General features: G+C 46.6%; 1 protein-coding gene across 1 annotated transcript; it reads left to right on the forward strand.

Moving 5' to 3' along the window:
* The first annotated feature begins 23,464 nt into the window (after nt 1-23,464).
* Nucleotides 23,465-24,662, forward strand: ACKR2 (atypical chemokine receptor 2). The gene has a single exon (XM_065886232.1). It carries the CDS (start codon nt 23,470-23,472, stop codon nt 24,643-24,645), a length of 1,176 nt encoding a protein of 391 aa, XP_065742304.1. The 5' UTR covers nt 23,465-23,469; the 3' UTR covers nt 24,646-24,662.
* Nucleotides 24,663-25,813: the final 1,151 nt, after the last annotated feature.

Consider the following 25,813-nt stretch of genomic DNA (forward strand, 5'->3'; position numbering starts at 1 on the left):
CTTCTCCCCAGCCTGGGGAATAATATTTTAGTTTGATGTAGGATAGAAAGAGAACCTTAATTTCCTCAAACTCCTGTACCCTAAGGACAAGGAAAATTGAAAGATCTTTCCTAAGCTCTGGCTATTTGAGTGGAGGGAAAGTCAATAGGGGGAAACATCAATTAACATTTCAAAAATGCCCCACCCTGCCGTGACCAATGCACTGTGACCACTGCCTCTTCCAGAGATGCTCCCTCTACTACTCTTTCCCCTCTGTGTTCATTATAGCTTGTAAAACGGAGGAGGCAAGTTGCCATTTTAAACAAGGCAGGAGTTCTTAACTTGGGGGCCCATGATATGACTCAGGGAAACCTGAATTTGGATAGGAAGAAATTTTACATTTTTACTTTCATTAACCTCTGACAAAATTAACATCTTTGATTGTGAATGTAAGCAACAAAACGGTAGTATTAGCAGGACCTTGTCACAGGTATCTTAAAATATCATTTATATTCATCACTGTCATGGTAGTTGTAAGATTTGTTGCTAGATCTTTTTAAATGTGTCAATAATGAAATGCATATATTACTATATCATAAATGTGTTTTTAAAATACTTTAAGAACTGCATTTCAGAATAATTTTTTACATTTAAAAAAATTATCTTAGCATAATTGTAGACTTGCATTTACAAAAAATAATACAGAAAGATCCTGTATACCTTTCACCTAGTTTCTCCCAGTATAACCTGTTGCAAAATTATAGTACATTGTCACAACCAGCAAATTGACATTGCTATATCCACCCACATACCTTATTCAGATTTCACCAGTTTTATATGCAGTTTATCACATGTGTAGATATGTGTGCCCCCAGACAACTCCATCACCACAAAGACCCCTCATGCTGTTCTTTCATAGGCAGACTCTTGCCTCCCTCTCCCTTCCCAAGCCCTGGCATCCACTATTCTGTTCCCCATCTCTACAGTTTTGTCATTTCAAGAATGTTATATAATGAAGTCTCTACCCTTCTGAGGTTTACATATTTTCACGTTTGTAGAAGTGTGTAACCTTTTGAGATTGCCTTGTTTTAATTATGTATAATTCCCTTGAGATGTATCCAAATTGTGTAGATAATAGTTTGTTCCTTTTTGTCCTTGAGAAGTATTCCATGGTAGACACGTTAGCAATTAGTTGAACCATTTGCCCACTGAAGGGCAATTAGGATTGTTTCCAGTTCTGGGCTACAATTCATTTTTAACATATTTTGTGTTTTTAAAAACATTATTCTGAGAGGGAGTCCAAGGCTTTGCCACATTGCCCACAAATCTATCGTCACAAACAATGAAGATCTAAAGGGGAGGAATATGTATCGCCACATTATTCCCTTCTACCCCTAGGGACTGGGTGAGAATGGGGACAGGGTAGGGTGGCATCTCAGAGCCTCTGCCAGGTCTTCTGTGCTGTTGGGTGAGACCTGAGGCACTACAGAGGCTGATCTTAACTAATGAGGGGAGTGTGTCTGTGGGGAGGGGAGTCAGAGGATGAAGAGTGGCCCAGGCGCACGGCAACTTGAAACCCAGCCATTGCCCCAAACCTAAGGAATATCTGTCATGCTCACAAATGAGTCATGTGAGTGATTTTGAGGAGACAAAGTTGAGTGACAGGGGTGAGGGCCACTCCTGGATCTGCTGGGGCAGGGAATAGCTGTGGGAGGTGACCTGTGAGTGGGCTGGGGAGTTCAAGGTTACAAAGACTCAGAGCTCAAAGTGACCATGACAACATAAGCTCCCAGGAATTTTAGCAGGGGCAGTTCCCTGCTGGAGGCAAGCCCATTTCATTCCATTTCAAAGGACAGTGTGATCTCAGCTGACTCTGAGTTACACTTGACCTCACTGGTTGAGAATTTTCTTATTTTATTTTTTATTTATTTTTTCCTCTGCTTTTCAAATCTCTTTTTAAAAAATTTTTTAATCTAATTTAATTATTTTTATACAGCAGTTTCTTCATAGTCATCCATTTTATACACATCAGTGTATACATGTCATTCCCAATCGCCCAATTCAACACACACCCCACACCCCCCACCGCTTCCCCCCTTGATGTCCATACGTTTGATCTCTACATCTGTGTCTCAATTTCTGCCCTGCAGACTGGTTCATCGGTACCATTTTTCTAGGTTCCACATATATGCGTTAATATACGATATTTGTTTTTATCTTTCTGACTTACTTCACTCTGTATGACAGCCTCTAGATCCATCCATGTCTCTACAAATGACCCAATTTCGTTCCTTTTTATGGCTGAGTAATATTCCATTGTATATATGTACCACATCTTCTTTATCCATTCGTCTGTCGATGGGCATTTAGGTTGCTTCCATGACCTGGCTATTGTAAATAGTGCTGCAATGAACATTGGGGTGAATGTGTTTTTTTGAATATGGTTTTCTCTGGGTATATTCCCAGTAGTGAGATTGCTGGGTCATATGGTAGTTCTATTTTTAGTTTTTTAAGGAACCTCCATACTGTTCTCCATAGTGGCTGTATCAATGTACATTCCCACCAACAGTGCAAGAGGGTTCCCTTTTCTCCACACCCTCTCCAGGATTTGTTGTTTGTAGATTTTCTGATGATGCTCATTCTAACTGGTGTGAGGTGATACCTCATTGTAGTTTTGATTTGCATTTCTCTAATAATTAGTGATGTTGAGCAGCTTTTCATGTGCTTCTTGGCCATCTGTATTTCTTCTTTGGAGAAATATCTATTTAGGTCTTCTGCCCATTTTTGGATTGGGTTTTTTTTTTTTTAATACTGAGCTGCATGATCTGTTTATATATTTTGGAGATTAATCCTTTGTCTGTTGTTTCATTTGCAAATATTTTCTCCAATTCTGAGGGTTCTCTTTTCGTCTTGTTTATGGTTTCCTTTGCTGTGCAAAAGCTTTGAAGTTTCATTAGGTCCCATTTGTTTATTTTTGTTTTTATTTCCATTTCTCTAGGAGGTGGGTCAAAAAAGATCTTGCTGTGATTTATGTCAAAGAGTGTTCTTCCTATGTTTTCCTCTAAGAGTTTTACAGTGTCCGTTCTTACATTTAGGTCTCTAATCCATCTTGAGTTTATTTTTGTATATGGTGTTAGGGAGTGTTCTAATTTCACTCCTTTACATGTAGCTGTCCAGCTTTCCCAGCACCACTTATTGAAGAGACTGTCTTTTCTCCATTGTATATCCTTGCCTCCTTTCTCATAGATTAGTTGACCATAGGTGCGTGGGTTTATTTCTGGGCTTTCTATGTTGTTCCATTGATCTATATTTCTGTTTTTGTGCCAGTACCATATTGTCTTGATAACTGTAGATTTGTAGTATAGTCTGAAGTCAGGGAGTCTGATTCCTCCAGCTCCATTTTTTTCCCTCAAGACTGCTTTGGCTATTTGGGGTCTTTTGTGTCTCCATACAGATTTTAAGATTTTTTTGTCCTAGTTCCATAAAAAATGCCATTGGTAATTTGATAGGGATTGCATTGAATTTGTAGATTGCTTTGGGTAGTATAGTCATTTTCACAATATTGATTCTTCCAATCCAAGAACATGGTATATCTCTCCATCTGTTGGTATCATCTTTAATTTCTTTCATCAGTATCTTATAGTTTTCTGCATACAGGTCTTTTGTCTCCTTAGGTAGGTTTATTCCTAGATATTTTATTCTTTTTGTTGCAGTGGTAAATGGGAGTGTTTCCTTAATTTCTATTTCAGATTTTTCATCATTAGTGTATAGGAATGCAAGAGATTTCTGTACATTAATTTTGTATCCTGCAACTTTACCAAATTCATTGATTAGCTCTAGTAGTTTTCCGGTGGCATCTTTAGGATTCTCTATATATAGTATCATGTCATCTGCAAACAGTGACAGTTTTACTTCTTCGTTGCCAATTTGTATTCCTTTTATTTCTTTTTCTTCTCTGATTGCCATGGCTAGCACTTCCAAAATTATGTTGAATAATAGTGGCAAGAGTGGACATCCTTGTCTTGTTCCTGATCTTAGAGGAAAAGGTTTTAGTTTTCACCATTGAGAACGACATTGGCTGTGGGTTTGTCATATATGGCCTTTATCATGTTGAGGTAAGTTCCCTCTGTGCCTACTTTCTGGAGGGTTTTTTTCATAAATGGGTGTTGAATTTTTTCAAAAGCTTTTTCTGCATCTGTTGAGATGATCATATGGTTTTTATTCTTCAGTTTGTTAATATGGTGTATCACATTGTTTGATTTGCATATATTGAAGAATGCTTGCATCCCTGGGATAAATCCCACTTGATCATGGTGTATGATCCTTTTAATGTGTTGTTGGATTCTGATTGCTAGTATTTTGTTGAGGATTTTTGCATCTATATTCATCAGTGATATTGGTCTGTAATTTTCTTTTTTTCATAGTCTTTGTCTGGTTTTGGTATCAGGGTGATTTTGGCCTCATAGAATGAGTCTGGGAGAGTTCCTTCCTCTGCAATTTTTTGGGAGAGTTTGAGAAGAATGGGTGTTAGCTTTTCTCTAATTGTTTGATAGAATTCACCTGTGAAGCCATCTGGTCCTGGACTTTTTGTTTATTGGAAGATTTTTTCAATTTCATTGCTTGTATCGGTCTGTTCATATTTTCTATTTCTTCCTGGTTCAGTCTTGGAAGGTTATATCTTTCTAAGAATTTGTCCATTTCTTCCGGGTTGTCCATTTTATTGGCATAGAGTTGCTTGTAGTAGTCTCTCAGGATGCTTTGTATTTCTGTGGTGTCTGTTGTAACTTCTAGTTTTTCATTCCTAATTTTATTGATTTGAGTCCTCTCCCTCTTTTTCTTGATGAGTCTGGCTAATGGTTTATCAATTTTGTTTATCTTCTCAAAGAATCAGCTTTTAGTTTTATTCATCTTTGCTATTGTTTTCTTTGTTTCTATTTCATTTATTTCTGATCTAATCTTTATGATTTCTTTTTTTCTGCTAACTTTGGGTCTTGTTTGTTCTTCTTTCTCTAGTTCCATTAGGTGTAAGGTTAGATTGTTTATTTGAGATTTTTCTTGTTTCTTGAGGTATGCTTGTATAGCTATAAACTTCCCTGTTAGAACTGCTTTTGCTGCATCCCACAGGTTTTTTTTTTTTTTTTTTTTTTTTCGGTACGCGGGCCTCTCACTGTTGTGGCCTCTCCCATCGCGGAGCACAGGCTCCGGACGCGCAGGCTCAGCGGCCATGGCTCACAGGCCCAGCCACTCCGCAGCATGTGGGATCTTCCCAGACCGGGGCATGAACCCGTGTCCCCTGCATCGGCAGGTGGACTCTCAACCACTGTGCCACCAGGGAAGCCCCATCCCATAGGTTTTGGATCATCGTGTTTTCATTGTTATTTGTCTCTAGGTATTTTTTGATTTCCTCTTTGATTTCTTCAGTATCTTCTTGGTTATTTAGTAACGTATTGTTTAGCCTCCATGTGTTTGTGCTTTCTACGTTTTTTTCCCCTGCAATTGATTTCTAATCTCATAGCGTTGTGGTCAGAAAACATGCTTGATGTGATTTCAATTTTCTTAAATTTACTGAGGCTTGATTTGTGACCCAAGATGTGATCTATCCTGGAAAATGTTCTGTGCGCACTTGAGAAGAAAGTGTAATCTACTGTTTTTGGATGGAATATCCTATAAATATCAATTAAATCTATCTGGTCTATTGTGCCATTTAAAGCTTGTGTTTCCTTATTAATTTTCTGTTTGGATGATCTGTCCATTGGTGTAAGTGAAGTGTTGAAGTCCCCCACTATTATTGTGTTACTGTCGATTTCCTCTTTTATAGCTGTTAGCAGTTGTCTTATGTATTGAGGTGCTCCTATGTTGGGTGCATATATATTTATAATCGTTATATCTTCTTCTTAGATTGATCCCTTGATCATTATGTAGTGTCCTTCCTTGTCTCTTGTAACAATCTTTATTTTAAAGTCTATTTTATCTGATATGAGTGTTGCTACTCCAGCTTTCATTTGATTTCCATTTGCATGGAATATCTTTTTCCGTCCCCTCACTTTCAGTCTGTATGTGTCCCTAGGTCTGAAGTGGGTCTCTTGTAGACAGCATATATATGGGTCTTGTTTTTGTACCCATTTGGCAAGCCTGTGTCTTTTGGTTGGAGCATTTAATCCTTTCACGTTTAAGGTAATTATCGATATGTATGTTCCTATGACCATTTTCTTAATTGTTTTGGGTTTGTTTTTGTAGGTTCTTTTCTTCTCTTGTGTTTCCCACTTAGAGAAGTTCCTTTAGCATTTGTTGTAGAGCTGTTTTGGTGGTGCTGAATTCTCTTAGCTTTTGCTTGTCTGTAAAGCTTTTGTTTTCTCCATCAAATCTGAATGAAATCCTTGATGGGTAGAGTAATCTTGGTTGTAGGTTCTTCCCTTTCATCACTTTAAGTATATCATGCCACTCCCTTCTGGCTTGTAGAGTTTCTGCTGAGAAATCAGCTGTTTACCTTATGGGAGTTCCCTTGTATGTTATTTGTCGTTTTTCCCTTGCAGCTTTCAATAATTTTTCTTTGTCTTTAATTTTTGCCAATTTGATTATTATGTTTCTTGGCGTGTTTCTCCTTGGGTTTATCCCGTATGGGACTCTCTGCGCTTCCTGGACTTGGGTGGCTACTTCCTTTCCCGTGTTAGGGAAGTTTTCGAATCTAATCTCTTCAAATATTTTCTCTGGTCCTTTCTCTCTCTCTTCTCCTTCTGGGACCCCTATAATGCGAATGTTGTTGCGTTTAATGTTGTCCCAGAGGTCTCTTAGGCTGTCTTCATTTCTTTTCATTCTTTTTTCTTTATTCTGTTCTGTAGCAGTGAATTCCACCATTCTGTCTTCCAGGTCACTTATCCATTCTTCTGCCTCAGTTAATCTGCTATTGATTCCTTCTAGTGTAGTTTTCATTTCAGTTATTGTATTGTTCATCTCTGTTTGTTTGTTCTTTAATTCTTCTAGGTCTTTGTTAAACCTTTCTTGCATCTTCTCAGTCTTTGCCTCCATTCATTTTCCAAAGTCCTGGATCATCTTTGCTATCATTCCGAGTTCTTTTTCTGGAAGGTTGCCTGTCCCCATTTCATTTAGTTGTTTTTCTGGGGTTTTATCTTGTTCCTTCATCTGGTATATAGCCCTCTGCCTTTTCATCTTATCTGTCTTTCTGTGAATGTGGTTTTTGTTCCACAGGCTGCAGGATTGTGGTTCTTCTTGCTTCTGCTGTCCGCCCTCCGAGAATTTTCTTATTTTAGTTGGAGGAGTCAGGGTTCACATTGTGATGATAGCTCGGCCTCCCGTCCTCCAAGAACATCCCCCTACCTGGGATGTTTCAGGTGGAATTTGTGCTGTCTCCTGCTTATTATGCCCAGCTCTGTGTGATACTGTGTGTCCTTGACAGGAGTCTGGTGGCCAAGGGCCAAGGAATGCCAGGAGCTAAGAAACCATTCAGGAGGAAGATGCTTGAGCAAGGTCAGGGGTGCGCAGGAGTGCAGGAGGAGACTGTAAGTCGTCGAAGGTGCGCCAGCACCATTATACAAGTGCTAAAGAGTGAATGGGGCTGGGCACTGAGCATTAGTGTCGCTCACCTCGCAAGAAGGGCAGAGGACCACACAGTGCGTGCCTCCTGAGGGAAGAACAGAACCACCTGTGAAGTTGCAAACCTGAATCTGATCAAACCTCCCACTTCCAATTCACAGGAAATACAGAGAGCAGAGAAACGTGTTAAACAGCACCATGAGGATGCAACCAGCACAGTCCAGATGCTGGGAACTTTACGTACAGGATGAACAACCAAGTTGCAAAGAAAAGCAAAACGATAGAGGTGGAGAGGGAACCTACAGATCTAAAAGTACTTAAAAAATATATATCAACCACTAACGGTGCGTGGACCTTATTTGGATCCTGAATCAAAGAAACAAACGGTGATGGGAAAAATTTGTGAGACCAGTGACTGGATATTTGATATTAAGGAATTAGTGTTAACTTTTTAAGGTGTGACAGTGGTCAAAGCCCTTATCTTTTAAGGACACATACTGAAATATTTACAGCTTACATGATATGATGTCTGGTATTTGCTTCAAGATAACACAGGAAGGGGTAAGTGGATGGGATTGTAAGTAAAAAGATTGAACACTAGTTGATAATCGTTGAAACTGGATGATGGATACATGGGAATTATTTTATACTATTCTGGCACTTTCTCGAAGTGTATGTTTGAAAATTGCCATTATAAAAATACTTAATAAAACTATAAAACATATGTGGTGAGGAAAAAACACCTGGATTTGGAAGGAAGGTGCAATCAGCCAACTGGCTTCGGGCCGTGAGTGGGAATGCAGGAGTCAGGCTGCCTGGGCCTGGGACACACATGTGGGGAGGGCCTTCTGGATGGGCAGACGGGGTGAAAAGGTGAAGGAGTGGTCGGCAAGCCTTGCAGCTCTCAACTGTTGATTAACAGTCAGCTTCCTCAGCTTCCAAGACCTTAAAAGTGTTTAAAAGAAAATAATTCCACAGAAACGAAATTGGCCCCAGAAAGCTGGCTGCTCAGCTCGTCCATGCCTCCCACCTACTTCCAGGCTCTGTTGTGAGCACCGGTTTCCAAGCCCTACACGATGTCGTCTTTGCTTGGAGCCTGAAGGTACGTGCAAGCTGCTGCTGTTTGCCGTCCCTGACCTCGGGCTGGCCAGGCATCCTGGCTTCAGTCATGTCCTCATGGGCAAAGTCCCAGAGCCAACAACAGAGTGTGCCAGCTGATGGAGTATGGACGTCATCGGGTCCAACCCTCTACAACTGCTCTCCAGAGAAGCCCCAGGGAGTAGAGTCTTTGTGTCCAAGCAGCACTGGGAGCAGTCTTAGTTAAACGTAAGTAATTCTGCGGAGTTTTCAATGTTGAAGCATACGTTCACCCAGTACACTTGTATTGCATGTCTGCTGCATGTCAAGCCCTGGCTGGGCTTTTCCGTGAGGGATTAGCAGATGAGTAAGAAATAATTTCTGTCCTAGAATAGCTAACTAGATCGGAGTTGGAGGGAAGGGAGAAGGAAGGAGCAAAGAATTAAACAGAATATTCACATATGTTATGGGCAAGAGAGCACTGGCATGGGAATCACAAAGTCCAGGGGCTACTATCAACTGTGGGTTTCTGGGCAAGTGACTTTCCCTCTCTGACCCTTGGCAATCCTGTCTACAAAATGGGTGTGATAACCTCCGCTTGGCCTAACCCACAGAGAAGGTATCTGGAGAACCACTACATTAGCTCATGTAATATATGGTTGAAGGTATTTTGATAAGTGAATAAATATGTTGATTTCAAACAGATATGTTTTTACCACAGCAAGGGACTGGTAAGTGGCGGAAAGATTACATACCGCCTCCCACCTTAGCTGAAAGCAGCCCCCTCCCAAGGCCCTGAGCTCAAGACCCTGGGCAGATGTACAAAAGGGGAGACAACACGTCTGGGGTGGCTGGAGGGGGCCAGCTGGCGGGGGCGGCGCCGAAAGAGGTAATGGAAGAGGTGAGATGAACATTTCCTTCCTGCTGTGCTGTCAATGGAGAATAATAGGAAGAAACTGGTCTGAGATTTTGACACAACGTCTAATCAAAGTGACTAGACACAGATGCTAACAGAGCTTCTAAACTGTGGGGCAAGTTTGTGATTTAGGAATTCCAACTTTAAGACCCTGGAAATGGACCAGACTGACCCTCTTGTGGGCTCAGCCCAGAATCGGGTGAACTTTGCTCAAGGAATACAGAGAAATAGAAAGAAAGAGACAGCAAGTGAGACAGAGGCTGAGGCAGGGCCAACCCGGGGCTCTTTCATCTCAAAGCCACTTTGTCAAGTGCTGGCTGGGCTCCATCAGCAAATCAACTGGCCGCCTCTCAAGCTCCTGCTCTGTGTGGGTAGCACTGGATACTCTGTGTGCAGAGGAACAAGGCCCTTGACCTTGGAGAATTTGCAGAATGATGGAGAGACAGATTTGCCCCTGAATAATAATTCCCTTACAGACTCGGGAAGCTCAGAGCAGGGCATCAGGGAGGCCTGGAGAGACTTGGGGAGGCTTCTGTGGGGAGACAGGCCTGGAGCTGGCTCATGGAGGACAGACTACAGGCAAAAGCTTGACAGATTCACAGTCAGTCCTTGACTGAAGAGAGAAGCAGGTGTTTTGAAAACGTAATGCCACTTTTCACTGTAATTAGTAAATGGGCCCTGTGAGTTAGGAGTACGCCAGAATAGTAAAGATTTTAAGGTCACTACCCTATAGTTTAAGGGCATTGTGTCCTGTGGGAGAGGCCTGTGTATCCTGGCTGAGTGGCTTCAGAGGCTGCGTCTACTCCCTTCCCAGGGAAGATAATCTTTGCACATGTTAAAGAGAGCAGAGAAGATGAGTTCAGAGCCCTCTCCCTGCAGCCCACATGGGAAAGTCCTGCTGCCCCCTGACTAGTTTCTCTTGCTGCAGCGCACTGCAGTCACTGTTTTGGCTGCCCTTGGAGCCAGTGGAAGACAGCTGGTAGCTCTCTCTTGGGTGGAGAGCAGTTCCTCTGTATGAATTTGAGTAAGTGTTGCCCAACTGCCTGCCACCTGGGCTTCTCAGCAACTGTCACTGCAGCAGAGCAGAGAAGGGGAAGTCAAGAACAAAAAGCTCAGGGCATGAGGTTGGCCGGTGCAGCTACGGGCCGGGTCAGGATTGGGGTGGAGAGCAGGATGACAGACTAGAGAGGAATGGAAAGACCTGGGCCTACCTGGCCAGCCCTTCCTGGAACTCCCTGGCACTGGAGCCATGACTGACTTCCCCTGACTGGAACACGCCTGTTCCAGGAAAAGGCCCAGCTCTTGCTGGAAAGATGCCTCAGTGGGTTCCAGGGAAACATGACCACTCATGCAAAGACTCTGAACTGCCCGCATAACCTGCCCTGCCCACCAGGCAGTGTTTGATGTGCTGTGGTTGGGAAATCAAGTCAGCAGGAAGCAGATGGTTTGAGATATTTCAAAAGAGGATGAGACAATTTGAACAGCAAAAGAAATAATGATAATAATGAAATAAAATTAATACTCATGAGTCTATACTGATATAAATAAATAAATAGGAAGAAAGGCTAACTTTCTTACAGTAAAATTCCATTTAAAAAATATAGAAAGGGGCTTACCTGGTGGCGCAGTGGTTGAGAGTCCGCCTGCTGATGCAGGGGACACGGGGTCGTGCCCTGGTCTGGGAAGATCCCACATGCCTCGGAGTGGCTGGGCCCGTGAGCCATGGCCGCTGAGCCTGCACGTCCGGAGCCTGTTGCTCTGCAACGGGAGAGGCCACAGCAGTGAGAGGCCCGCATACCGCAAAATATATATATATATAGAGAGAGAGAGAGAGAGAGAGAAAGAATGATGGAAATAGAAAGTGACCATTTGGCAAACACCACAGTAATAATCGTTGTCAGAAAGCATCATTGGTAGATGCTAAAATTAGTGGTAAAAGTATGATAAGAAGCAGGATATTTGCATAGTTTCAAAGTACCTCCCCACAAATGCTTATTACAAAGGAATAAATAGTAATTTCATGGTGGAAAAACCTGGCAGACACTACCTTACCAAGTGATCAAAGTTAACATTGCCAGTAATGAGCCATATTAAAATCAGGTGCATCTGGTATCGTGCGCTGAGACGGACACACCACTTCTCTGGTGTTCCTGCCCAAAATGCATAGCCTCAATCTAATCATGAAGAAGCATCAGACCAAAATTTAGGGGCATTCTACAGTTCTCTTCAGAACTGTCAGGTCATGAAAGATAAGGCAAGACTAAGGGACTGTCTCAGAATGGAGAGACCAAGGAGACACAACAACAAAAGGCAGGGTGGGGTTCTGCTTCAGATCCTGGACCAGAGAAGGGACATTAGTGGGACAATTGGTGACATTCGAATAAGGTCTGCAGATTAGCTAATTGTGTTGTGTCGTGGTTCAGATCATTGTATTGTGGTTCTGTAAGATGTTAACGGGAATTCTGTGCACAATGTTTGCAAGTCTAAAAATTATTTTTAAATTAAAAAATTTTAAAAAGGGGGTGAGGAAGGAGCCCAGGTTCTAGAACTTAGTTGTTCCCCAAGATGGAAGCAGGACTCTTTGCCTTATTCTCCCTATTGGTAACTAGCATTTGGCCTGGAGAGACTTGGAGACCCACCCACTAGGAAGGTCCCCTGCTTCCCTCTGTGGGAGTGAGAACCCATCACAGGCTTGGCCTCCTGTGGCCTGTCGATGCCAGAGAAAGGCAAATGTCTGCCTTTGTCCACCTCTCTGGGGACCTTCAGTTCTCATGCCTGTCTGAGGGAGGCACCATCCCCACACCCCCAAAAGATCTGAAAACCACGGCTCAGAGAGGTGAAGCCACCATCTGTAGGTCACACAGCAGGTACATAGCCAGATTCAAGCCCAGCTCTGTGTAACCCAATTGCCAGTGCCTGTAACCACCTGACATTATTCTATTACTGCTCAATTCAGGTAGGGGCAACGAGCATTCACCAAGCAACTGCTGTGTGTCAGGCTGGCAGTGGGGCTGGAGGTGAAGGTGGCTGAGACATTGACCCTGGACCACAGGTGCCATCCTGGCGGAGAGGTACCCTCATACTGCCAAGCATATGGCAGGCAGTGTGTCGCACACACATATTCGTTCATTCAATCTGCTCTTGCCTGGCCCTGGACTCAGGCTGGTGGGTCAGATATGCTCCTTGCCCTGGGAGCTCGTGACCCAGTAGCGGAGCAGACAAGTGAACAGACAGCTAGCTATGCGGAGATTCATGCCATGATGGGAGTGGCAGGGGGAGTAGGGAAAGGGAAAGAGGGAATATGGTCTAGAAAGCCTAGGAGATGAGAATATCCCTGACACTGTGGGGTGGAACAGACACAGCACTGCTTGGAGGGAGTTACGGTCAGAGAAGGAGGGTTGGGGGTGAATGGGGGAGTGGGTAGATACCTCCTGCTGGGGAGGTATGCAGGACCAATGAAGCTGGAGGCTGGGAAGGCCACCTAGATAGGGGACAGGGTAAGCGAAAGCCTGGAAGTCTGGACTGAGACAGTTCATGTTCTTGGCCCAGCTGCAGGGGAATCGTTCTAGAGAAGTATTGTTGGGGACACATGTTTTCCAAAGTAATTAGAACATCTCTTTGGGGGAGATGTTCTTTCATGGGGGCAGTCATTTGAGCTTGACTCATTTTCAGTGAGGGAAACAGCTTGTGGCTGTGCAGCCAGGGTGGGTCTGGGGCAGGCGCAAAGAGGTACTTTTTTCCAGCCGGAAGGCAGGATGTGTGCAGGAAGCTGTCCAGGGAGGGGAAGAGCTTATGAAGGATCACTCCCTCTGCACTTCACTGAGGAAGAAGGACCCAGGCGCTACTGCTCTCCTCCTGGGTGCGAGGTGGGCATCCCTAGGCAAGTGGGGCTGGCTCCGGTAGGTTTCTGAAACCCTCGGAATGGGGTGGGCCCTACACAGGGGCCACAGGTTGAGACTGGATCTAGTGGCCCGGAGAGTGTGGACTGTGTGGGGAGAAGCAGGTGCTAAGCGGGGTGAGTGTGGAGCTCTGTCTCTAGGGATGCTGCTGGAGCAGTTGCCCCAGCAGCTGGGGAGTAAGGTGGTCTGCTTGCCTGTTGCCCCCTTGATTCCGGCTCTGAGAATCTGCTTCGTGGATGCTGGAAATCCCTGAGAGTTGCTACCGACATGGCTGGGTGACCTCAGGCATTCCCTTTCCTCTCTGGGCTGTACTGTGATGGGGACAGATGAGATGGCCTTTAAGGCTCCCCCTCCCCGGGCTGAGGTTCTCAGCACACATCCACATTCTCTCTTTATGCACCCCCCATCCTCTCTTTTTACCCCCAACTCCTGCCAAGTTCTCAGTCCCTCCATCTGCCCCAAACAGTCCCAGGATCCCCTCTTATTCATCCCAGCTTGAGCCAAGTGTCATTTTAGGGTCTGGAGGGGAACCAATAGTTATGTGCTAGGCACTTATTTAATTATTATAAAAATGCCACCAGGAAGCATTTTATAGGTGAGAAAACTAAGGCTCAGAGAGGTTAAGTAATTTGCCCAGGGTTACTCAGCCATTAAGAACTGGACCAATCTATAGTCTATTCTTCCATGCTGCACCAGGCTGAGTGTACCACCCTCCCTGGGGGTGGTGGCGGTGGAGCGGGTATTTCATTTTGACCCCAGCATAATGCTGAAATGCAAATGCGAGGAGCTCAAGTAGCAAAATTTTGGGCAACAACGAGAGAGGCCCCAAAAAAGGCAAAAATAATTCAGGAAAGGTGTGAAAATCTTCAGCAGCAGCTCCTTGAAGAGTCGGGCTCTAAAATTGCTTAGTTTTTATTAATTGAAACAAACTTTGGGAGGAGGGGTTGCTCTTATGATTTCATCAATGTCACAAGCATCTCTGTTTCCTGGTAAGAGCCAGAAAACATAGAGTAGTGTGGGGTCCCGGGGAGTGGGGAGTGGGTGGGCCTTACGGATCCCAGGGAGTAGGAGGCAGCATGTCTATCAGGAGGCTGCAAGGGGCCCCCTGCCTGGTGGGGACCGGACAAGGCCACTTTCTTCCAGCCAGGCTCTGTGACTCCACAAACCTAGGGAAGGTTAGTGCAGGAGATGGGGGCTCTGGGCATGAAAAAGGCAAGATACACCAACATGTTCCCAAGGGTTATTTTGGAGGGAGGTAAGTTTATGGGGAGATTTTTAGCTTCTTTTCTATTTTTTTCTTGTATTTTCACATTTTACATTGAGCATGTATTACTTTTGTAATCAGGAAAAATACATGTTAAAAAAGTAAAAAGGGGGCTTCCCTGGTGGCGCAGTGATTGAGAGTCCGCCTGCCAATGCACGGGACACGGGTTCGTGCCCCGGTCCGGGAAGATCCCACATGCCTCGGAGCGGCTGGGCCCGTGAGCCATGGCCGCTGAGCCTGCGTGTCTAGAGCCTGTTGCTCTGCAACGGGAGAGGCCACAGCAGTGAGAGGCCCGCGTACCGCAAAAAAAAAAAAAAAAGTAAAAAGGGAGAGTGTGTGCAGTGGTCCAGGACTCAGTGATCAGGGCTCTAGGGTCAGCTCTGCCTGATTTGTGGTGAGGCCCTGAGCTTCCTGTGAAACCGGGGAGGGGACATCTGCTCCTCTCCTCACAGGGAAGCCAGGAAGACTTGCAAGGACCAGGGTATAAAAGAGCCTCATGTTAATGTCAGGACTGGTTTGTATTGTTTGCATTGTGTTTTATCATCACAAGGAATCCAAATGCCATGCTTCCCAAGGGGGACGGTGCAGGGGGCAGCTGTCGGTCCTGTGAGTCTGCGAAGGCTCACAGCAGCTCACAGTGTGTGGTTCAAGGCTCCAGATCTAGAGCCGACTGGTGGGACTTGATTTCTAATCCTGCAGTACACTTGCTGTGTGTCCTTGGGCATGTTACTCCCCCTCTCTGAGCCTCAGTTCCTCACTTGTAAAATGGGAATAACAATAGTGCTTGTCTCAAAAGGTCATTGTGAGAGCAGTAAGTACCTTAACACATATAAAGCTTGGCGGGCAAGTGGGGGAGCGGCGGGGGGAGGGACCACAACTCACTTGTTATTTTCTTTGAGAGGCAATGTAATTTAGTGTTTAAGAGCATGGACTCGGGAGAATTCTCTGGCGGTCCAGTGGTTAAGACTCTGTGCTTTCACTGCTGAGGGCATGGTTTTAACTCCTGGTCAGGGAACTAAGCCATGCTGCATGGTGGAAAAAAGGAAATGGACTCTGGGTTTTAGTTCCTGGTCTACTACTCACTTGCTCTTGGGCCAGTTCCCTAATCTGTGTGCCTCAGTGTTCTCAGCTAGAAAATGGGACTAATGATATGTTTAATTTCTATAAGGTAAATATGAGGATTAAATAATATATGTGAAGCTCCTTGTCCCTGCACCCAGCACACTGTCAGGGCTCCATGCTGTTAGCCATTATAATAACTGCACCACATTTAATCCCACGAAATCCTTTGCTGTAGTATTATTTACTTTATGATGAGAAAACAGCCTCGTGGAATTCAAGGGTTTAGGATGGAAGCCCTGACTTTGTCTTGGGGCTGCATGAAGGTTTAAGCCCAAGAGCATCCCAAACTGAGCAGAGACCCATCTCTGCCCCCTGAGTTGGTCATTCCTGAGTTCTCTCCCTGCATGCCATTCCCATGGCCCTGGACCTCTTTCCTCCTGTCCTTGTGCGGCTCCCCGTTCCTTCTCCTGTTTTCTATTCACTTACCATCAGTCCCACAACCAGCCTTCCATTCAAGCATCCTTAGCAATGGCAGCCTAGTCCCCTGTCACTCTCCATCTCTAGTCCCCAACCTTCACCCCTATCTTTTAATGAGCTAGCCTAGACTCTGGGCCTAGGTTCAAATTCCAGCTCTGCGGCTTACTAGCTATGTGCCCTTGGGCAAGTTCCCTAGCCCCTCTAGGACTCAGTTTCCTCACAGGTAAAATAGAGGTGATAACTGTCCGCCTCAGAGTGGTATTGCAAAGATGAAATGAATTAATGCATGTAAGGTTCTGAGAACAGAGCCTGGCCCATAGGAAGTGCTATGTAAGTGGTGGGTATTGTTGTTATGTTATACATACAGTAGAGTTTAATATCTTGTGTTTTCCCAAACCCAGTAGGAAGAAAAGAGAGATCCCAGTGCTGTTACCAGGTCCCCCACCTGTGCCCCAACAGAGCACTTTCCACAGCCCGACACTGTGGTCGGAGTGTCAGTCACTTCACAACTCCTGCCTCAACTTTTCCAGCCACAGCTGGGCCAGGAATACAGGATGGGAATGCTAGAATTATAGGCAGAGAGGGGGGCCCATCACTAGCTGAGCCAGGTTGGAGTCCAGGCCTTGGGACTCTGTCTCCACCCTAGTCCTCCCAAAGCAGTCAGGGGAGCCTTCTGAGGGAGGGAGCAGGGGGTGGCCACAGGGAGGCTTGCGCCAGCTGGAAGTGACCTTGAACTTGGCTCAAGTGGAAACAGTGGGGACTCTGGGCCGGTCACACTCCATGGTCACGGGCTCCCAAGACTGCTGAGGCAGAGCTTGCCCAAGCTGAGGAAATAACTCACAGAAGGAGGGTCTTGGTTCAGCTGTGTGCAGGGCACCAGTGTGGGAGGGAGAAAATCAGGCCAGGGAAAAAGGAGGCGAGAGAAGAAGGGAGGGAGAGGGTGATTGTGCTGATTAACTGCATGGTCATTTGTTGAATGCCTCTCAGATGTCAGCCCTGTGCCGAGAAGTTCCAACGCCTGGGAATCCCCAGTCTAGCAGAGGAGGCAAGTGATCCTCAAAAGGTGACTCTTTTTCTGGGAGGTGGATTTGAGGCTGAGGAGTGACCTTTTTTTTTTTTTGCGGTACGCGGGCCTCTCACTGTTGTGGCCTCTCCCGTTGCGGAGCGCAGGCTCCGGACGCGCAGGCCCAGCGGCCACAACTCACAGGCCCAGCCGCTCCGCGGCATGTGGGATCTTCCCAGACTGGGGCACGAACCCGTGTCCCCTGCATCGGCAGGCGGACTCTCAACCACTGCGCCACCAGGGAAGCCCAGGGAAGCCCAGGAGTGACCTTCTGTGAGTGCTTGGGGGGCTGGGGCAGGGGGTTCACCAGGCCAGTGGCCCAGGTAGCCTCCTGGGAGGGGAGGATTGAGATTGCATTTTAAAGGATATAAATCTTTTTCCAAGGAAGCCAGCAAAATTATCGTCCACTGAAAGTGATCTCAAATGTTATTCTTTGTTTTCTATTACAGAAGCCGGTGTGGCCTCTTAGGGTCATGTTTGATCTTGTTTATTCACCGGTCTCAGCTGCATTGTGGGCAGCACACTCAGCATGGGGGTGCTGTGGTCAACTGGGAGGGGACCTACACGTGACCCTGTCCTCAAGGCCTCTTGGCTGGGGAGGAGGGCAGCTATGGGGTTGATGTGAAAGGTGTAAAAGGGAAGGTGGTGGGGGACAGCAAGACAGGCAGGTTTGGTCATGCTCCATGGGATCCTGATCAGAGGTATGTTGCTAAAGGTTTAACAACCGATTCTCAGCAACGGTGGGTGAGGGAAGGGAAGCTCCAGTTTATAGCATTCGCCTTGGTGTAAATATTCCCACCATGATCAATTTCAGGCTGTTGATTTATCACTGAATGTGGAATTGGTTAATCCCATGATTGCTTGTTGAATGCCTCCCGGATGTTGCATTACTGGCTCTCGCCAGCCGGTACGAGACAGCCTCAGCATATGGCTGACTTTGAGTCTTCTCTGCCATCCATTGATGAGGCCAGAAGTCCCACTATCAGAGGCTCATCCTTCAAATTCAAGTTTGGTTCATGTTGAAAAGGGGAGCTGGGGGAAAAGGGCCAGTTCTGTTACTGAGTCCAAGCTTGTACTGCTCCCCTGCACGACAGGGGACGAGGCGTTGGGCAAGGAATAGCGACTTTATTCAGAAAGCCAGCAGGCTGATAAGATGGGGGAGCCGTGTCCCAAAGAATCATCTTACCTGAGTTATTAGAATTCAGGCTTCTTTTCTACTAAAAGGGAAGCAGGGTGTGGCTGGTTGTTGCAGACCTCTTGGTACCAGCCAGACCTCGGTGGGGATGTGATGATCCTTTGTTCCTGCAGCTGACCACGTGGGACTGGTCAGATGTTCCCGTAAACCTTCAACAGACAAATGTTATTTTTTGTTCTGCAAATTTTTATCTCTATATGAGTGAAAAGTGTTACACCTTTAATGGTCAAGCTTGGGAGGCAGAGTCTTGAGAAAGGGTTATTATGTATATTTCAGGCTGTAAGCATCATTCTTTTACTGTTGGATGAGACAAAGGTACAGAGCCTGCATGGCTAAGCCCAGGCAACAGAGCCAATGTGGAGTCGGGTTTGTTCTTCTCTGTTACAATTCTACCTTGTATTGTTAGGGCCATCCAATCCTGGGCCCATCACTTGCTGATCTTAAGCTGTGGGCAATTGGGCTTCACCTCTCCAAGCCTCAGTTTCCTTATCTGGAAAATGGGGATCATAATGGTACTGCTTATCAGAACTATGGTGAAGATTAAATGAGAAGGAGCTCAGCTAACATAGCTACCTTCCTGTCTAGATGGACATAGCAGTATCCTCTCTCTTATTGCCTCAACTTTGACTTCTCTGAGAGGCCTGGGGAGGGGAGGCCTGGATCCTCAGGAGAAGACGTTAATCTCCAGCCAGATTCTTGCTAAGTTAAAGCTGGAGCCAGCCCAGGCCAGCAGCCTCAGGATGATGTTACTGTCCCAGAGACAAGCTGTAGTTTGCCCTTGGCTTCATTGTACGGGAAGCTCAGCTGACCTTGCCCTTGCTGTCCCTGCTCCTTTCAGCCTCCTCTCTATCTAGTTGTCCGGATTCCCCAGAGGTTCTACTCCAGAGCTTCATTCGGGATTGCCTTACTATCTGTGAAGATGTGAATAACTGACACTGCAATCCATTCCTCTCAAGGTGTTTCTGGGTAAGCCAAATAAATGAATTCCAGTATTAAGGAAAAGTGAAAAAACAAAAAAAGGGAAAACAGAACAGGGCTAGAGGGACTATTAGGGGTGGGGTAACAGAGACCTGAAGGGCAGTCAAACATGGGGTTTGTGGCTCAGTGCGGCCGTACAGAGATGACTCACTGTGTGCTTTGCACAAGTAGTTCTCTTTCTTTGAGTCTCTGTTTCCCCACCTGTAAGTTGGAGGAGGTGGACACCATGCACTCTCACTCCCTCAGTGTGAGATGCGGAGGGCACAAAGGGTCACAGGAAGTGACCCTATTGCCACTGTGTCAAATTACCACAAAGTCAGTGGCTTAAGGCAACACACATTTATTATCTTAAAATTCTAGAACTCAAAAGTCTAAAATGGGTCAGCCCAGCTGCATTCCTTCCGGAGGCTCAGGGGAGGATTAGTTCCCTGCCTCTTCTAGCCTTTAGAGGCTGCCTGCATCCATTGTCCTGCAACCACATCCCTCTGACCTCTGTTTCCACCGTCACATTTCCTTCTCTGATTCAGATACTCCCGCCTTTCTTATAAAGGACCTTGTGAGAACAGTGGCCCCACCGGGATAATCCAGGGTACTCTCCCTAGCTCAGGATCCTTAATTACTTCTGTCAAGTCCCTTTTGATATGTAAGGTAACATATCCACAGGCTTCAGGGATTAGGATATGGATATTTTGGGGAGGCTACTCTGTTGACCTGTAGGGAGACTACGTTTCCCAAGGAGGCTCCATAAAGCCTTGGGGGCATTAATGGTGGAATCTACCAAGGCTGGACCAGCCAATGAGGGCGAAACCTGGGCAAACAAGACCTCCTGAGCTCAAATCACACCTCTCTCAGGTGGCCCCTTTTGAAAACTGCTAGACAGGGCAGAACAGAGGCCGAGAATGAGATGAGACCAGGGACAGGGCACTGTTTCTGAGTCTGAAGACCTGGGGCTCAGATGCGCTCAGCCAGTGACTTCTTGCATGATTGTGGAGAAGTTACTTTCCTCCTGGGTTAAGTGGGGCCGACAGTTCCTTCCTGGTTTGCCTTCCAGGACTACCAGAGTTGACATGAAAGTGCCTGGCCAACTGTCATGTGCATATGACACATGTTGGTTGCTGTTGTCATCGTTGTTGGTATTATTGATGAAAGTGATGGGAGGGGCTGGTGGCCCCAGAGGTCCAGAGAATGTGGAAGGATTCCCAAGGTGAACGATCAGGAGGCCAGAGGCCCCGAGAGGGAAAAGAACGGAGTGTTCCAGGTGAAGGGAGCCTTGTAAAGGTGACCTGGTCCAGCCTGGGGCCTGCTGACCCTGACTTCTGGCTTTGATCAAAGCAATTATCAGACTTGGTTGTTTGCTAAAGCAAAAGCCAGAGACTTTCAGAAGCCAGGTCAGGATCAAGGTCAGTGCTAATAGACTAGAAGAGCTGGTATTTAATTAGTGGTAACTCCTGACTAATAAGCCCTAATCAGGCCCAAGTGCAGAAGGGCACTCCCTCCTCCCAGTGCCAGCAGCTCATGGACTCCCAAACCAGCCATGTGCTGGGGGTGTGGGGGGGTGCCTATACTGGTGCCCAGGAAAGAGGGGCTCAGGGACAGGAGAGCCCAGATGCACAGGAGGGGAGTGAAGGACGGAGAAAGGAAGACACAGGGCCAAGTTCTCAAGGCCAGTCAGGAGCAGAGCCCAGCCCTAGTTAAAGCCGCCCAGGCTGAGGTCTTAGGGTGGGGTTAGGACATCTGTGTTTCCCCAACATCTGGCCCAGAAGCCAGTTGACAGGAGCCCAAGGGTGGGGCAGAGGCTCAAGGAGTAGGAGGACTCCAGGGCTCTCCTGAGAGAGGTTCTGCCTCAGCAGAATTGCATATTTCCATCACAGGGTCACGGTGTCATGGATACTAGAAGGGTCAGCTGAGGACCTGAGTCAACATTTCTTTCAAAATTCTACCTGGAAAAAAAAACAGACTAAACTACTGGGAGGGAAAGGACTGGGGGAAATGTTTGCAATATATGTGTAAAAAGCTAAAATCCTTACTATGTAAAACCTCTTATAAAATGAGAATCCCACCCATTAAAACAGTAAATCATGCACAGAAGACATACATACAAAATAATACATTCAGTGTATTAACAGTTCAACCTCATCTGAATCAAGGAATAAAAACTAAAATACAGAGGTACGAGGTGGAGTTGATTTGTATTTCTGGGTTTGTGGCCCATTATCATCACCAGCCAACAGGTCTTACTCTGGTGGCTGTGCATGATTGCCTGCTTGGGCCACAAATTCTCTTTTTATCTCTTTCCTCTCTCCTCCCCAAACCCCCTTCCCCACTGGTGAACAATCTAATGTGCTGAACACGAAGTCTCTCTCCTTTTAGAGCACAGAACAGGATCGAGCATAATCCTTGGTTCATGACACGTTTCTCACTGGTTCACGTGAGGCTCTCTTTTTAAAATTATGTTTAATAATACAATTAAAACCTGGGAGACTGCTGCCCAGAGAGAACTCGACCATGGACAGTGACCTGCCCCATCCCATGTCTCTGGCTTCTCCTGCCCAGGCAGCCACCATCTTCAGTCTTGTGCCTATCTTTCCCCTGTCTTTTATCTCTTTGAGCTTCTTCACAGCATATATTCATATACTTCCTGAGGTGGTGGTTGTTTTATATATATATATATATATATATATGTTTCATTTGTCTTAATTTTATTAAAAAGAGTATCATGTAAATATTTTTATCATGTATGTATTTTTATGGAACCTGGAGATAGCAGTAAAGAGGTAGAGACACACAGGGTGATGATGAGGGTTGCAGGGAAGGGGTCTGTGATGTCTCCCACGTTTCACTCTTAGGTGACCGAATAGCTGGTGGAGCTCTTCAGTTAGATAGACAAGGGAGAGGAGAAGAGGCTGGTCTGGAAGATGATGAACTCAGCTCTGGGCAAAGCAATAATTTAAGCAAATGTCTATTGAGTGCCTCCTATGTTCTGGGCATTCTTCATAGAGCTCAAAATGCTCTGTCTGAATTATAACATTTAAGCCTCACAAGAACCCCACGAAAAGGCACTATAATTAATAGCATGTTAGAGATGGGGAAACTGAGGGATTAGTAGGTTTAGTTCTGAGTCTGTCGACATGCCGGTTCACACCTTTCTGCTGCAAACCTAGAAATAGTGGATAAAATATTTTTAAAATATTAAATATTTATAAATGAAGATATTGACATGAAACTAAATATGTATAAATAAAATATTTTTAAAATAACCAAAGGAAGGGAAATCCTCAAGTGAGAGAAGTAAAGAGAGTTCAAAGCCAGAGTAGGCACACTAGGTATTTATAGAAAAAGCAAGCCCCACTGAAGAGAAGCTCTCATTAAAAAGAAAAAATTATAAGCCACACAAAGAAGAATAATTTCAAGCCACACGTGAGGAAGAGTATGTACACAATAAATAAGTGAATTGGTATCCCTAAATAATAAAGAAAAACATGAAAGACATTATCAGTCTTCATAAATGATGAGGGGGAAAATAAAGAAGAGAAACCATCATGAAAGAAGTGAGTACTGGGCTTCCCTGGTGGCGCAGTGGTTGAGAGTCCGCCTGCCGATGCAGGGACACGGGTTCGTGCCCCGGTCCGGGAGGATCCCACATGCCGCAGAGTGGCTGTGCCTGTGAGCCATGGCCGCTGAGCCTGCGCGTCCGGAGCCTGTGCTCCGCAACGGGAGAGGCCGCAACAGTGAGAGGCCCGCGTACCAAAAAATAAAAATAAAAAAAAAAGAAGTGAGTACTGTGAGAACATCTGAGGTTAAGTCAGCTCCCCAAGGTGACATAACTATTAAGTGGTAGCCTTGGGCTCCTCATCCTTGTTCCCGTACTTGCTAGCCTATGGGTTACTGGCGTGAATGCGAGGAGTCTATTGGACACCCCAGAGCACTGGCTAAAGTGGGTTTGGAGAGAGGGTGGATTTGTCTCCTGTTGCTCACACTGCTCTCTGGCCCACAGAGCTCCAGCACTGGATGTGTCCTCCCGCCATGGCCGCCACCGCCTCTCCTCTGCCACCCAGCACCAAGGTGGCCAGTTCTGAGAACAGCAGCTCCTTCTATGACTATGAGTACTTCCTGGGCGACGTGGCCTTCATGGTCTGCAGGAAGGACGAGGTGCTGTCGTTTGGCAGAGTCTTTCTGCCACTCTTCTATGGCCTGATCTTTGTGCTGGGCCTGGGCGGGAACCTCCTTCTCCTAGTGGTCTTGCTCCGGTATGTGCCTCGAAGGCGGATGACCGAGATCTATCTGCTGAACCTGGCCATCTCCAACCTCCTGTTTCTGGTGACGCTGCCCTTTTGGGGCATCTCTGTGGCCTGGCATTGGGTCTTTGGGAGTTTCTTATGCAAGGTGGTGAGCACCCTCTACACCATTAACATCTACAGTGGCATCTTCTTCATTAGCTGCATGAGCCTCGACAAGTACCTGGAGATTGTTTGCGCTCAGCCCCACCACCGGCTGAGGACCCGGGCCAAGAGCCTGCTCCTCGCAGCTGTCGTGTGGGCTGTGGCCCTGGCTGTCTCCATCCCCGACATGGTCTTTGTGAGGACGCATGAAAACGCCCCAGGCGTGTGGGACTGCTTTGCGGATTTTGGGGGGCATGGGACCATCTGGAAGCTCTTCCTCCACTTCCAGCAGAACCTCCTGGGGTTTCTCCTCCCCCTGCTTGCCATGATCTTCTTCTATTCCCGCATTGGCTCCGTCCTGGCCAGGCTGAGGCCTCCAGGCCAGAGCCGGGCTCTGAGGATGGCCATAGGCCTGGTGGTGGCCTTCTTTGTGCTGTGGTTCCCGTACAACGTCACCTTGTTTCTGCACTCGCTGCTGGACCTGCAAGTCTTTGGGGACTGCAAGGTCAGCCAGCACCTGGACTATGCGCTGCAGGTGACAGAGAGCATCGCCTTCCTCCACTGCTGCTTCACCCCCGTCCTCTATGCGTTTTCCAGCCGCCGCTTCCGCCGGTACCTCAAGGCTTTCCTGGCCACTGTGCTCAGACGACACCAGGCTCCTTACCTTGCCCAGGCCCCACCGTCCAGCTATTCTGAGAGTAGTAGGCTCAGTGGCCAAGAAGATATAACTGGCATGAATGACCTCGGGGAGAGGCAGGCTGAGGACTCCCCCAACAAGGGGGGCACAAGGAAAAATTCAGCCTGAGTGGCCACACCACAGTCCATGAGAGCAGATGGGACCCAGCTCAGCTGTGCATCCACCGAAGTCCTCCCTTCAGAGGTCTCAGTGACCATGTTGCTAAACCAGTCAGTTCTTGGTCCTCAGCCATCAGCAGCGTTCACTGTCTCCTGTCTTCTCCCTCCTCTTTCTCCACTGCCTTCCAGGACTCCATACTCGCTGGCCTGAATGGCTGCCGTAGTTTCCCAGCTGACCTCTGTGCTTCCTATCCTCGTGCTCTCATCCAATCTACACCCAGCAACCAGAGTAACCACAACACCCTCAGCCATCTCTCCCATCCCCCTCAGAGTAGCCCGAGGCCTGCCACCCACCAGACTTCCGCCTTCCCTGTGGCTCAGCTGGGGGAATATTACTGCAAGATTGTTTGCTATCACAGCCTTGAAGGTGGATCCAGGGTCTGGCAGTCAGGAGGGGCTGGAGGTGCTCCACACATGGGAGTCTGCGGGTGGGAGGCAGAGTGAACACGTGTTCCTGGTGGTCCAGGAGCATCTGCCTCCCTCTGCCTCCCACGCCCCCTCTCAGGAGGCTTCAGGGCTCCCTAGACCCTGCACTATCAAGTCCAGAACGTTTGTCCAATTTAAGCCTGGAGCTTTCACAATTAGAATCCCATACACCGTTTCGCGCTTGTACTCCTTCACCTCCCTTTTCATTTCCTGGTTGCCACACGCATTGTTCTTTCCTGCACGTTCCAGTCTTTGCTTTTGCGCTTTCCGGCTCCCTTATGGAACAGGGATCATTTTCCAGCCAGTTATCCCCTCACCCTTGTCGTGTAACTGAATCCTACTTGCTCTGGGAAACCACTCCGGGGTCACTCTGCCCTGTGCTTAGGGTGGAGGCTGGGTAGAGCATGGGTCTTTGATCAGTGATGACCTTATGTTTCCCTGGCACAGTGATTCATTTATGGATGGACACATGACCCAGGCAGAGCTTGTGAAATGTAACGTGACTAGAGCATGCTAGAACAGAGGCATGAAACTGAAGCCAAGGGCATGTGAGGTCTGGAGCTGCTCCTTCATTGGCTCGAACTTCAGAAGGTGAGGTGACAGCAGTGAGTGAGCAGATCCTGGGGGCAGCGCTCGAGCCCTAGAATCAAGGCACAGCTGAAGCTCATCCCAAGCCTGGACTTGACAGTGAC

Source organism: Phocoena phocoena, chromosome 10, assembly GCF_963924675.1.
Source record: "Phocoena phocoena chromosome 10, mPhoPho1.1, whole genome shotgun sequence".
Taxonomy (NCBI): domain Eukaryota; kingdom Metazoa; phylum Chordata; class Mammalia; order Artiodactyla; family Phocoenidae; genus Phocoena; species Phocoena phocoena.

Excerpts from the sequence above, each read along its gene's own strand:
- ACKR2 (XM_065886232.1), top strand. The coding sequence starts at position 23,470 with ATGTGTCCTCCCGCCATGGCCGCCACCGCCTCTCCTCTGCCACCCAGC.